At 39.6% G+C, this 15585-nt stretch overlaps 1 protein-coding gene across 3 annotated transcripts in view; it reads right to left on the bottom strand.

Moving 5' to 3' along the window:
- NRDC (nardilysin convertase) overlaps positions 1 to 15585 on the bottom strand; it is a 107103-nt gene that overhangs the window by 42236 nt on the left and 49282 nt on the right. For all 3 annotated transcript variants that reach the window (XM_012811467.2, XM_023519155.1, XM_012811468.2), the window contains 3 exons: positions 8081 to 8154; positions 1620 to 1715; positions 181 to 303 (listed from right to left, as the gene is read on the bottom strand). In XM_012811467.2, coding sequence (XP_012666921.1) covers positions 181 to 303; positions 1620 to 1715; positions 8081 to 8154 — 293 coding nt within the window. The remainder of the gene's footprint in view (positions 1 to 180; positions 304 to 1619; positions 1716 to 8080; positions 8155 to 15585) is intronic.

Genomic DNA, 15585 nt, shown 5'->3' with positions numbered 1-15585 from the left:
TTCGAACCAGCCAGCCTTGGTGTATGTGGTTACACTGTGCTATGGGTGCTAAGCCGCTTTGCCACTTGTTATGTGACATCTCCAAATTCTGATTTCCTTTAGTTTGTTGATCCAGGCAAACAAATCCTAAGAAAGCACTATTTCAGACTTAACTCTAAGAGCCATTATAAATAACATTACCTTTGGATTGAACCACTAAAGTCATGTAATGAGCAGAGTAGTATCGCATCCAGAATTCTCTCAATCTAGCATGTGTATCAATATTATTCTTTTTTGGCTCATGCTTGAGAGTCTCAGCATTTCCTGTAAAAGGATGGAAAAATTACAGAAATAACTAGGTCCACTTTTTTAAAAGTCTTCTACCCCAACACTGCGTGTTTTGCTATTATACCTGACTAATGAAATAACCCAAATGACTTTAGAATATAAAAACAGTGTATAATAATAGTATTATCAATATAAGACCAAAATTCACAATAAATGATTCTGAAGTATATTTTAATACATAAGGAATTAGTATCTGGTTGAGAATACCTTAACAATGTACAGTAACTGACTAATCTTCCTTGCCTAATAATTAGTCTAGTATTTAACTCAGATTTTCTTTTTTTTTTTTTTTTTTTTTGAGACAGAGCCTCAAGCTGTCCCCCTGGGTAGAGTGCCGTGGCATTACAGCTCACAGCAACCTCCAACTCCTGGGCTCAAGCGAGTCTCCTGCCTCCGCCTCCCAAGTAGCTGGGACCACAGGCGCCCGCCACAACGCCCGGCTATTTTTTGGTTGCAGCCGTCATTGTTGTTTGGCGGGTCCGGGCTGGGGATTCGAACCCGCCACCTTAGGTGTACGTGGCTGGCGCCTTAGCCGGTTGAGCTATAGGCGCCGAGCCTAACTCAGATTTTCTAATATTCTGCCTAATTCTTAAAAATATTCATGTAAAACACAAAACATGGATGCCATATAAAATGCATATTACTGTACAAAACATAAGGGAAGCAAAACACTCTCTGAATGAAATTTAGTTTAGATCAACTCATCTGAGATTATACTCTATGATCAACAGGATTAATAAGGCTATAACTAAATTCTACCACCAAGAAAAAGCCATTAGGAAAATATATACCAGTTAAACAGCTTACCAGTTACACAAAATTAGGTCACAGTTCAAAAACTATTACAGAAATCACTGCTGAGTCTGTTGATAAATGGAAATGTCAGGTTGGGGTATAATCAGATAAACAGATGTCCAAATCCCACTAATACCTGGTGACTTAATGCAAATTAGATAGCACCCCTGAACCTATTTACCTTTCAATGGAGATGATAATGGTACCTATCTCTTAGCATTGTGACAATAATCAAATGAGATAACTCATGTCCTATTAGCACAGTATCAGGTACCCAGAATCAGCCATAAAATATTAGGTGCTATTCTTGCTATATCCAATGTCAAAGAAGCAAATGAGGGCATGACTTTCTACTTGAAAAGCTACTTAGCCATACTAAAATGTAAAAGGTACTTAGCAACCTTGACTTTACTATTTTCAATTCTTTATCAGCTTTTCTTGTTCTCAGTCTTCCCAACTACAGAACATAAAATAGGCTGAGGTATTTAGTATCTTACCCCAAAAAAATTTCCCCATAGGATGTCCAGGTCTAGCAAGGCTTCCAAATAACATTTCCTTTCTGTTTGCATCAGAAGGTCGTGCGAGTTGATATTCTGCCAATTTTAAAGAAATACTTTTAATAAAATGAAATTCAGTGCCTTCTTTATTATCTAGAAATTCAAACTAACAGAACTGAAAGCAAGGAAGTAACAAAAGTTAACCTTATGAATCACATGTTATATGAATGAGATTAGTGCCTTATAAAAGAAACCTAGCGATCTCCCTACCCCTTTCTGCCATGTGAGGATACAGGATGAGGGCTGTATACGAGGAGGCAGGCCCTCATTAGATACGGAATCTGCTGGGACCTTGATCTGGGACTTTTCAGCCTCAAAAATGTGAAAAATAAATTTCTAGACCAGGTGCCAAGGCTAACACTTGTAATCCAAGCACTATGAGAGGCAGAGGCAGGAGAATCACTTGAGGTTTGGAGCTCTAGACAGGCCAGAGCAAGAGTGAGACTTCATCTCTACCAAAGATAGGAAAAATTAGCTAGGTTTGTGGAATACCTATACTCTTAGCTACATAGGAAGCTGGGACACGAGGAGCACTAGAGACAAGGAATTTGAGGTTCCCATGAGTTATGATATCATTGCACTCTGGTGACAGAGCAAGACCCTGTCATTCATAAACAAACAAACAAATAAATAAAAATTTTTGTTGTTTATAAGCTACACAGGCTGTGGTATTCTGTTACGATGGCCCAAACTGATTGAGGCAGCCAGAAGCCCAGTCTGTCACTTACTAAACTATACAACCTTAAGGAAATTATTTAACTTCCCTGATTCTATTTCTGCATCTATAAAATGGAGTTAATAGTACCTAGCTCATAAGATTCTTGTAGGGATTAAGAAAGATACATCTTTTTTTCAACAAATACATACTGAACATCTATTGTGCATCAGGTACTAATGAAATAGTTGCTGGAGGTAGAAATATGAATAAGGAGACCAAGTCCCTGCCCTCAAAGAGTTTACATTCTAATAGAGAAGACAACACTAAACATGTTATGTTAATATAAAGTCAGTCATTGGTGCTATTAAGAAAAAAAGCTGGGCAAAGGAATAAAGACTAATGACACAGTGAGCACAGAAGGCCTCTCTGAGGAGGAAACAAGTGAATAGAAAGCCAAATGATGTGAGGATCACAACATAAGAATAGCTTGGAGAAGGGTTTTCTATATGCGAAAATTGTAAATCCAAAGACTTTTAAGATTAAAAAAAAACCTTAATCAAATCAAAGGTAGCATAGTGGCCAATGAAACTGTTTAATGATGAAAGCACCTGGGAGTCCAGTGGGAAACTTTTTTTTTTTTGACACAGAGCCTCAAGCTGTCCCACTGGGTAGAGTGAGGTGGCATCACAGCTCACAGCAACCTCCAAATCCTGGGCTCAAGTGTGTCTCTTGCCTCAGCCTCCCAAGTAGCTGGGATCACAGGTGCCCGCCACAATGCCCGGCTATTTTTTGGTTGCAGCCGTCATTGTTATTTGGCAGCCCGAGGCTGGATTCGAACCCGCCACCTTAGGTGTATGTGGCTGGTGCCTTAGCGGCTTGAGCCACAGGCGCTGAGCCAGTCCAGTGGGAAATTAAAATTCACTTTGGTTAAATGCTACACATAGAGTATTATGAAAAAAAGATAAGGAATACAGACTAGGCTCGGCGCCTGCAGCTCAAGTGGCTAAGGCGCCAGCCACATACACCTAAGGTGGCAGGTTCGAATCCCGCCCGGGCCCAACAAAACAACAATGATGGCTGCAACCAAAAAAAAAAAAAAAATAGCCAGGCGTTGTGGCGGGCGCCTGTGGTCCCAGCTACTTAGGAGGCTGAGGTTGGAGACTTGCTTGAGCTCAGGAGTTGGAGGTTGCTGTAAGCTACGATGCCATAGCACTCTACCCAGGGGGATAGCTTGAGGCTCTGTCAAAAAAAAAAAAAAAAGAAAAAGAAAAGGAATTATTATCTATCCACAGGACATGGTAAGTAAGGCACTGAAGATGCTTTCTTAGGAGAATCACATTATCAGATTTGGACTTTTAGTAAGTTCATTTTGATTGCAAAAGTACAGAATAGAATGACACAAGGGTAGAAGCAAGAAAACCAGTTAGGGGGCCGTTATCATTATGCTTTGTGAGAGAGTAGAAATTACAAAGTAGTGACAAAGTAGTGATGGAAAGAAGCAGAAGTAAGCACTTTCAAGAAAATAATTATAAACCACAAAGACTAAATCAAAGATGAGACACTAAAATATATAACCATGGCATCAGCAGAGGAATTTCTTAAAAGTCTCTATAAAAAATATGACGATATGGCTACAAAATAAGAGAAACAATTTCCTATTAATTATGGCAGGTTGAATAATGGCCTCCCAAAGATGTCCACATCCTAATCCTCAATACCTGTGACTATGTTACCTTACATAGTAAAAGGGACTTTGCAGATATGATTGAGTAAATGATCCTGACAAGGAGAGATTATTCTAGATTATCCAGGTAGTACCAGTATAATCATAAAGGTCCTTAAAAGTGGGAGGCAGGAGGATCAGAGCCAGAAAAATGCTGTAAGGAGAGATGCCGGAGCCAGAGAAGAGAAAAGATGAACAAAGGCCCTTAGCCTAGAAACGCAGATGGCATCTAGAAGCTGGAAAAGAAAAGGAAATAGATTCTCCCCTACAGCCTCCAGAAATATTTTATACTTCTGAATTCTGAAACTGTGAGAAAATAAATTTGTTTTATTTTAAGCCACTAAGTTTCTGGTAATCTGTTTGGCAGCAACAATGTATTCACAAAAACTGATTTCATAAAACTGATAAAAATATCATATAAATATCTGAACACTCAAGAGACCACACTGCCACTTGATTGGATAAAAAAGTACTTTTGACATATCCCCCATATCAATCATTAAGACAAACTACATAGGCAAATATACATGTTTATGTAAGAGTATGAATTATCATTAAAATAAAGGCTTAATTATTGAGAATGAGGCCAGGCACAGTAGCTCACACTTGTCATCCTAGCACTTTGGGAAGCCAAGGCAGGAGGATCTCTGGAGGTCAATAGTTTGAGACCATCCTGGACAATAGCAAGACCTCGTCCCTACAAAACATTTAAAAAAAAAAGAAAGAAAAAAAGAGGCTCAGTGCCTGTAGCTCAGCTGCTAGGGCACCAGCACAAACACCCAAGCTGGTGGGCTCGAACCCAGCCTGGACCCGCCAAACAACAATGACAACTACAACCATAAAATAGCCAGGCATTGTGACAGGTACAGCTACTTGGAAGGCCCAGGCAAGAGAATCGCTTAAGCCAGCGGTTCTCAACCTGTGGGTCATGACCCCTTTTTAACAACGAAAATATGTTGCGGATTAGGAAGGTTGAGAACCACTGGCTTAAGCCCAAGAGTTTGAGGTTGCTGTGAACTGTGACTTCACAGCAGTCTACTGGGCAACACAGTGAAACTGTCTCAAAAAGAAAAGAAAAGAAAAAAAGAAAGAAATCAGCCAGGTATGGTGGCATATGCCGATAGTCCCAGCTACTTGGGAGGCTGGGACAGGAAGATCACTTGAGCCCAGGAGTTTAAGGTTGTTATAAGCTGTGATTCCCACCACTGCACACAGCCTAAATGACAGAGTAAGACCTTGTCTCAAAGAAAAGAAAATAATAGCTTTTTTTCTCCATGATCTTCTTTCAGCAATGAATCCATTTTTAAAAAACCAACTGTTATGTCTCCATTCAAAGATTTAACCAAAAACAGAATTATGAATCAAGGGAACCGTGAAGTAGTAAAGTTAGTATGAGTTAATAAATTAAAAAGCCAGGAAACAAAGAATCTCTTCCCCAAGTGGGTGGAGCTGAATAAAGGAAAAGGAAAATGACCCTATGAGAAGATGCATCTGCCGAGGCTGCCAAACTTCCCTTTATCTCCTTATACACATAATTGGCCATCCAAGCAAGCAAGCAACTAAAAAGATGTAAACAAAACAAATAATATCTCAGTGATACTAGAAAGACTGTTATCTCTGAATAGAATTTTTAAAAATCTGATTATTGAGCTTTTGAAACTGGTTAATGAATATTTAAGTAATTTGTTACATCAGTTATAACTGTTAGAACACAAATTGAAACCTTGGTCTCCTGTCATTCAATTCAAATAGCAAAAACGCAACGCAAATTAAAGATCTTTAAACTTAATTTCAGCATAAACCAAAACTACATACTTAAGTATGTATGTGCCTATCACTTACCACATATATATTTCTGCATACTTTTTCAAAGCATAATAAAATATATTCTGACAAACGTTCAAAACTGAATTAAAGGTCTACTGTTTTAAACACTGATTTCAACCTACTCTAGAAACCATGTGAAGGAAACATACTAGAAAGCATTTAAGTGCTTAAGTCTGAAAACGTAGAAAGGACTTTTCAAGTTTTCCTCAGTGGTTTTTGTTTCTTATCCCTTCAACAGATATTTAAATGTATCTAAGATAGACAACGTGGTAGGCAAGTAAGAAAAACGAAGAAAATAAATCTTTGATTTCAAGGAGCTACTAGAGCTAGTAGGAACTTTGCCATCCTATCCTTTTATAAATAAACTGATGGCCACAGCTAGAGACATTTCTGTAAGTTAAACAGAGGTTAACTTAGTTAAGTTAAACTTCCAGACACCATCTGTATTTCACTCAGCACGGTGAATGCAATAAATCATCATTAGAGCTAGACACTGAATCAAGCCAAGGAGGAAAATGCTATAAAAAGAGAAACAAATATAGAGTTTGTCTCTTCAGTTGTTGTAAGTCATGTCTAACTTATATGAACTGGAAGTCACCCCAAGTCTAGTGTTACATGTTTCTATTGCTAAAAATAAGGCAAGCAGAGATAATCTACAATTAAGGAATATTTACAGCACAGAGCTATCATGAGGCTTCACCCTATATAAGCGCACAGTTTTCCTTACGGCCTTCATTCTTTAAATCTCAAAGAGAAACAGTCAAAAAGAAAAATTAAATGTACTTCCTAAGTCAAGTATTTCATCTCTTTACCCACAGATATATCAAAATTGTTTCCAGAAATACCAAAATGCAAGCCATAAAGCACCTACAGACCTAGGTAAAAAAGGACAAGCTATCAGAGAAGTGCAAATCAAAACCACTTTGCGATACCATCTAACTCCAGTAAGAGTGGCCCACATAACAAAACCCTAAAACTACAGATGTTGGCGTGGATATGGAGAAAAGGGCACACTTCTGCACTGCTGGTGGGAATGCAAACTAGCACGTTCCTTTTGGAAAGAAGTTTGGAGAACACTCAGGGATCTCAAAATTGACCTGCGGTTGGATCCTGCAATTCCTCTACTAGGAGTATATCCAAAAGACCAAGAATCACTTTGCAAAAAAGATATTTGCACCAGATTGTTCATTGCAGCTCAATTGGTAATAGCCAAGTCATGGAAGAAGCCCAAGTGCTCATTGACCCATGAATGGATTAATAAATTGTGGTATATGTATACCACAGAATACTATGCAGCCTTAAAAAAGATGGAGCCTTTACCTCTTTTATGTTTACATGGTGGGATCTGGAACATATTCTCCTGAGTAAAATGTCTTGAGAATGGAGGAAAAAGTATCCAATGTACTCAGTACTTCTATGATATCTACTTATATTTACTCACACTTTCTTACGAAAGATAGAACACAACTATAGCCCTAGGATGAAGGAGAGAAATGGAGTGGGAAAGGAGGGGAACGGGGAGGTTTCACAGAGGGACGGTAAAAGGCGGGACCAACCTACGGAGCATATGACAGGGTACAAGTCAGATCTGTGAAGCGTAGAACAAGATGTTTTGGCACAATAATAAGTAAATGAGGTGAAAGCTATGATGATTGGTTTGATGTAACCACGTCAGATTGTATAAAAAAAAAAAAAAGCACATTGTACCCCACTTATACATGAATATATTCATGATCTATGTGTATTTGACTTAATAAAATTTAAAAAAAGGGACAAGCTATATAAATATCAGGATGGCAAACTTAAAATAAAGTCTTAGAGAAAATGTCTGTTCATGGAAAAACAGTAAGTGAACTTTTAAAGTTTTAACCCAATAGTAGCTTTAAGAGTTAGTCTCTTCTCCTGTAAAGGTAAAACTCTCAGTAAACAAATGATTAAATTTGATCAACAAATGATAAAACTAACATTTGATAAACAAATGATAAAACTAAAATTCGCCATCTTTTTTATTTATTTCATCTCTATAATGAATTAGACGTTTAACAACTTTGGGAATAAATACAACACTTCTATTTCAATTTAGCTCTTTAAAATACAAAGATAAAATGGTCTAATGATAAGAGGGATGTTTGTGCTAAACATCTGATTGGATAAAAGAAAAAACTAAAGCAAGACATAAAAAACTTCTCTTACCACTATCAACAGCTTCAACTTCACGGTCAATTGCATCTCTGATCATTAGTGGATGGATGAAGAACTGGGCCCATCTGAACAAAAAATAAACAAAACAGGCATTTCTGGTTTTGTTTAGTTTCCTGAGTTGACATTTATTATTGTTTCTTGTTTTGGACAGGGTCTCACTCTGTCACCCAGGCTAGTGTGCAGTGGTATCATCACAGCTCATTGCAACCTCAGACTCCTGGGCTCAAGCAATCCTGTCTCAGACTCCCAAGTAGCTGGGATGACAGGAGCACACCACTGTACCTGGCTAATTTTTCTATTTTTAGTAGATTCAGGGTCTCACTCATGGTTAGGCTGGTCTCCAACTCCTGGCCTAAAGCAATTCTCCTGCCTCAGCCTCCCAAAGTACTAGGATTATAGGTGTGAGCCACCACACCCAACTATCATTTATTATTTTAATTAAGAAATTTCACTAAGTTGAAGATTTAATTCATAATCACGTGTCTAGAAAGTCTAATATTCTGCATTTCTACATTTCAAACTGAAGTTTACACACTACTTTAACTCTTTTCATTGTGAAATATAACAATCGTCACAAAAGTACATAAATCACGAACATACAGACTAATGCATATTTACAAGGCAAACATCAAGTGGTCCACCCAGATGAAGAGCACTGTAGAAGCCACCCAGCATTCTCTCCTGAACGTAACATTATGATAATTCTCTGCTTTTCTTTATAGTTTTAACAACTATAGGCCTATTTCTAGACCAATGTTTATTTGGTCTTTTTTTTTTTCCATGATCAACCCTAAGGAGACTTTTCAGAAATTTTCTCCTACTCACTCCTTTATAAAATTTTAGTAACATGGATGTTAAGTCTATATGTGTATCTGTGCTTCATGTATCTTTCTTTTCTTCTGCTGGCTCTGGGTTTGGCTTGCTCTTCCTTTTCTAACTCCTTGAGATGTGATATCAGGTTGTTAATATGTGAACCCTCTGTCTTTCTGATGTAGGCATTTAAGGCTATGAATTTTCCCTTTAGGAATATTTGTGCTATATTCCACAGGTTTTGATGGCTTATGTCTCCTTTGTTATTAAGTTCAAGGAATCTTTTGATTTCCGTATTAATTTCATCATTGACTCAAGGATCATTCAGCAGTAGGTTGTTGAATTTCCATGACTTTGTGTAGATTTGAGTATTCCTCTTGTAAATGATTTATAGTTTTATTTCACTGTGGTCTAAGGAGATACACGATTTGATTTTTTTGAATTTTCAGACTCCCCAGGAGTCTGAGGTTGCAAATAATGATTTGATTTTGTTGATGTATTTTGGATTTTGGTTATATGGCCTAACATAATCAATCTTGGAGAATGTCTGGTGTGCTAACGAGAAATCATTGTTTTGGGGTACAACGTTCTGTAAATGTCTGTTAGGTCCATTTGTTCCAGAGTCCCACTAAGTGCATAGTTTCTTTATTGATTTTCTGCTTCAATGATCTGTCCAGCTGTGTCAGTAGGGTACTGAAGTCCAGCCATTATAATGCTACCATTTATCTCTCTGCTTAGATCTGGTAGGATCTGTATGAGTCTCAGTAATAAGTTTTAGATGAAAAAGAAAAACAGAACAAACAGACAAACATAGATTGGGTGTGGGCCGGAGGGAAGGGTGCCAGAACCTTCAGGAGACTCCATGGAAACAAGTTGGAGAGCAAAACATGAAGGAGGAAGGTATCAGCAAACTCCAAGAGGCTTGAGTCCAGTAAGAAGGGTAGGTGGAGTGGTTTGTTTCTCTCTCCCTCCTATCTCTGACGGTTAGCAGATTCCTGAGCTGCTAGAGAAACTATCTGCCCATAAGCCCAGAGGCTGCTGCTGCCAATCAGCTGGAAACATCTAGTGGAGAGAGTAACAGGCTCCTAGCCCCACTGGGGTGCCTCCCATCTCTACAGATCTGAGCCGGGATGGCAGGAGCCATGCACCTTTGTCCTCCCCAGGAAGCTTCAACTCCTTGAGTTTTGTCTTGCTCATTTCCATACAGGCATTTCCTAACTCTGGCCCAGACTGCAGAAGCCACGAGATCCAGTGCGTCCTAAGAGCTCTGCGTGACTCTAGTGTCTGGACATTCTCAGCAAGCAGCCTCCCAGAGAGGGAAATAGACACGACCAGAAGGCTAGCTTTCCTTCAAACAGGCTTTTTCTCTCCTTCCCCTCCCCCATCTATTGCTGCTGAGAGACAACTGAGCCACCACACTGAGGCTTCCACAAGAGACTGGGGCTCAGACTTTTCCTATAGGGGTCCTACAGCAGACTGAGAGGTGCTCCGATGGTGAGCTCCCTGCCTGCTAGTGCTCCCTGGTGCTGCTTGCCTAGCAACTCCATCAGGCAGGTAATGCCTGGAGGCAGAGGGACATTGAACTTGCTTGGGCACCCTGTGGGCAATTCAGGACCAGAGCACTTCTCCCTGATATAGTCAGTAATTGATCTTCAGAAAAGTGGGGACACTCTGCAGGCCAGACCCCATACCCCCAGATCTCATTTGCACTGCTTGGGGGAATGGAGGGGAGATTTGTGGATTAGTCTTGAGAGGCGAGGGTGCTGACATGGCCAGATTACACAGGACAGTGCAATGCAGATCCTATGTGCAGTGTGGTTTCATGGCACCCCTCCACCTACAGGAGGGCCACCCTTTCAGCTCAGGCCGGGATCCTGGGCAAAGACCTTCCTAGCCTGTGACAGCTGTGGGACCCTTCAACTGGCTTGCGATCCTGCCTGCTACCAGAGTGCAAAGGAAAACCACATAGACCAGTGGAGGATAGAGAGAAGCCAGGCCCTCTCCAGATTGTGAATCTCAGGCGGCCCTGCCTCCACAGCAGACTTTCTGGTTGAGTGAGGCCACTTCAGACTCTACCTGGCAACTTTACCTAGAAGCTCGACCTTTGACCCTTGCTAAAACATATACCTTGCCAGGAGAAGCCTTACGGCAAGCTCACCCAACTGAGCTCTGTCTAGCCCCACTTTGCTACCCTGCCTCTGGTGAATAGGACTCACCAGAAGTTCCAGGGCCCCACCCACCACCTGGGGCAATCAAGTGCTTCTCCTGAGAGACTAGAGCCAATCATAGGATCCAAAAATAACACTGCAGCTTATTCCTTGTAGTAGCTGCCAGCTGATGAGAGGCAGATCAATTTTCATACACTTTACAGCATTTACTGACTCAATAATATAGGGTATGGTTGAGTCTCACCCACAAGCACCACCTCTCATCTCAGAGATTAAACTGGGCATAAAAATTCAAAAATAAGAAGCCACAAGGGTGCTACATGAGAAGGAGTCAGTGAAAGAACTCTGGAAACATAAAAAATCAGGGTGAAAGGATACCCACAAAAGAAAACATTAACTCTGAACCAATGGAAACCAACCAAAATGAGAATATTGCAATAAATGTTAAAGAATTTCAAATATGGATTGTAAGGAAATTAAATGAAATGAAAGAGAAAACAGAAACCCAACACAAAGAAACCACAAAAGCAATGCAGGAAACGAATGGAAAAATTCACCAAGAAATGGAATTATTTTATTTTATTTATTTATTTATTTATTTTTGAGACAGAGCCTCAAGCTGTCCCCCTGGGTAGAGTGCCATGGCATCAGAGCTCACAGCAACCTCCAGCTCCTAGGCTCAAGCGAGTCTCCTGCCTCTGCCTCCCAAGTAGCTGGGACCACAGGTGCCCGCCACAACGCCCGGCTAAATCATTGTTGTTTGGTGGGCCCGGGCTTGGGTGTATGTGGCTGGTGCCTTAGCCGCTTGAGCCACAGGCGCCAAGCCGAAATGGAATTATTTTAATAAAATCAAGCAGAGCTTCTAGAAATAAAAAATGCATTCAAGGAAATACAGAACATGGCAGAAAGCCTTAAAAATAGACTAGATCAAGTAGAAGCAAGAATCTCAGAGCTAGAAGACAACACCTTTGCATTCAGTCAGTCAAAGAAAAAGAACAAAGAAATAAGAGAAATGAACAAAGCCTACAAGAAATAAGGATTAGGTAAAGAGGCCTAACATAATAAGAATCATAGGCATCCCTGAGGGGGGAGAAGAAAATACATAAGGCCTGAAAAATCTATATGTGGGAACAGTTAAGGAAAATCTCCCAGGTCTTGCTAGAAATCTGGACATACAGGAACAGTCTTAGGAAATTTATTGCCAAGAGACAATCACCACAACATATAATCATCAGACTGGCCAAATTTAACATGAAGGAGGAACTTCTATGAACCATAAGGTGAAAGCATCAGGTAACTTACAAAGGAAAACCTATCAGACTAACTGCAGAATCCTCAACGGAGACTTTACAAGCCAGAAAGGACTGGGGCCCCATTCTCAGTCTTCTCAAGACAGAATAATGGCCCACCTAGAATTTTGTATTCTGCAAAACTAAGTTTCTTATATGAGGGAGAAATAAAGACTTTCTCAAGACAAGCAAACGCTGAGGGAATTTGTCAAGACAAGACCTATCCTGTAGGAAGTACTCAGATCTGCACAATCACTGATGAGCACAACAGATACCCACCAGTGTAAAATTATCCAAATGCTGAATCAGAGCCCAAATACCACAACAGCTCAAGAAGTAAAACAAAGCAATAACGTTCTATTCAACAGGATGAAGTGAAATCTACCCCACTTATCATCAATTCTTTCAATAAATAAGAAGGGACTGAACTCCCCTCTCAAGAGATATAGGCTGTTTGAATAGATATAAAAATGCAAGCCAAGTAACTGCTGTCACCAGGAAACCCATCTAATCCCCAATGACTCATTCAGACTCAAAGGGATGGAAAACAGTAATCCATACAAATGCAAACCAAAAGCTGGTGTAGCCATTCTCCTATCAGATAACCCAGACTTCAAAGCAACAAAAATAAATACAAACATGGGCATTATATAATGGTGAAGGGAACAATGCAATAAGAACCCAACAATGTTACATTTTTATGCACTTAACACAGGTGAACTGAGATTTATACAGCAAACCCTACTAGATCTCAACAAAGTGATAAACAACATCATAACAGCTGAGGACAACATTCCACTGACAGAACTGGACAGATCCTCCAACCAGTAAAGAAGCACAAAAACTTAACATTTACTTGTCTTAAAATTCTATCATATGTTTGTTGTTTCTATTGAGATACAATTCACATGCCAGAAAAATTAATTCTCCCTTTAAAGTGTACGACTGAGCAGATTTTACTACATTCACAGGATTGTGCAAACATCACCACTATCTAATTTCAGAATATTTTCATCACCCCTAAAAGAAACTCTGTATTCATTAACTCTTATTCCCGTCTCTCCCTCTCCCCAGCCTTGGGTAACCACTAATTTACTTTTGATCTCTACGGATTCACCTATTCTGGACAGTCCATATAGTTGGAATCACACTATGGAGCTTTTTGTATCTTGCTTTTTTCACTTAGTATAATGTTTCCAAGGTTCATCAATGTTGCAGCATGTACCAGAATTTCATTCCTTATTGCTAAGTAATATTCTATCATATAGATATATCACATTTTGCTTATCTAATCTTATCAATAGTTGGACATCTGGGTAGTTTCTACTTTTCCCCTATTATGAAAAATGCTGTTATAAACATTCATGTACAAGACTTTGTTCAGTTCTCTAAGGTGTAGAACTGCTGAGCCATTTGCTAATTTTATGTTTAAGTTTCTGAGAAAGTGCCAAATTTTACAAAAGCATGTGTATGAGGGTGCCAATATCCCCACACACCTATTAACAACTGTTATCACTCCCCCTTTTGAAGTGAGTCCAAAGTGAAGTGGTATCTGTGGGTTTGATCTTCATTTCCCTAGTGACTAATCACGTTAAGTGTCTCTTTATATATGTATTGACCATCTGCACACTTCTTTGGAGAAATGTTTATTCAAATCTTTTGTTCATTTTTAAGTTGGGTTATTTTTCTTTTTATTGTAAGAGTTCTGTGTATATTCTGGATACTAGACTTTTAACAAAAATATGATTTGCAGCATTTTCTCTCATTTTGTGAATTGTCTTTTCTCTTTCTTCACAGGGACCTTTAAAGCAAAAACATTTTTAATTTTAATGAAGTCCAATTTAGTTTTTCTTTGGGTCTGTTTTTGTCAGCCTATCTATGAAACCACTCAAAATCCAAAGTCACAAGGATTTATACCTACGTTTTTTCTTCAAAGAATTTTTTTTTGCTCTTTCGTTTAAGTCTATGGCCCAATTTGAGTTAATTTTTGTATACTGTGTGAGTGAGGGTAGTCTAGCTTTATTCTTTCGCATGTAGATATTCAGTTGTCCCAGCAGCGTTTTTTGTCACCCTCAGTAGAGTGCAGTGGCATCACAGCTCACAGCAACCTCAAACTCTTGGGCTTAAGCGATTCTCTTGCCTCAGCAGGCACCCGCCAGATATTTTGTTGTTGTTCTTGTAGTTGTCATTGTTTAGCAGGCCCCAGCCAGGTTAGAACCCACCAGCTTCAGTGTATATGGCTGGAGCTCTAACCACTGAGTACAGGCACCAAGCCCCAGCAGCAATTATTGAAAAGTATTCTTTCCTCTTGAATTATCTTGGCATTCTCCCAACTAACCACAAAGGTAATACTTTATTTCTGAAGTTTCTAGTATATTCCAGTGATACATCTATCCTATGCCAGTACCACATTGTCTCAATTACTATTATCTTTGAGTGAGTTTTGAAACTGGGAGATAAGAGTCCCCTAACTTCATTCTTTTTAAAAATAATTGGGGCTATTCTTGGTCTCTTGCTTTCCACATCAACTTTTTGATTATTAGTATTTGGAATTCATTCAGAGTACAAAGAATTAGGTTATACTGATTGCATTTGTTAGATAAGGCCCCTTTTATATTTGTGTCCTGCCCCTAAGAGGTGTACATACACCATGACCCCCATCCCCCTTCCCTCCTTCCCTCTCCCCACTTGCTTATACCCCTACTGCCCTCCTTGTATTAGCTCATCTACTGCCTTCATATTAGAATTGAGTACATTGGAGTCTTGCTTCTCCATTCTGGGGATGCTTTACTAAGAAGAACGTGTTCCACCTCTACCCAAGTTAATACAAAAGATGTAAAGTCTCCATCTTTTTTTTTTCATTTTTTTTATAGAGACAGAGTCTCTCCCAGCATCACAGAGCTCACAGCAACCTCCAATTCCTGGGCTTAGGCAATTCTCTTGCCTCAGCCTCTGGAACACCTGGGACTACAGGCACCCACCACAATGCCCAACTATTTTTTTGTTGCATTTTGGCCAGGGTTGGGTTTGAACCCACCACCCTTGGTATATGGGGCCAGCGCCCTACCCACTGAGCCACAGGCGCTGCCCAAGTCTCCATCTTTTTTTTTTTGCAGTTTTCCACCTCCGGCATATGGGGCCGGTGCCCTACTCCTTTGAGCTACAGGCACCTACCAAGTCTCCATCTTTTTTTTTTTTTGTGCTCCAAAGTGCCTATGAGGCATGCTTC

The sequence above is a fragment of the Otolemur garnettii genome, unplaced genomic scaffold, assembly GCF_000181295.1.
Source record: "Otolemur garnettii isolate 467f Iridium unplaced genomic scaffold, OtoGar3 scaffold00159, whole genome shotgun sequence".
In the NCBI taxonomy this organism is placed as follows: domain Eukaryota; kingdom Metazoa; phylum Chordata; class Mammalia; order Primates; family Galagidae; genus Otolemur; species Otolemur garnettii.
This window is presented reverse-complemented; position numbering and strand designations above follow the sequence as displayed.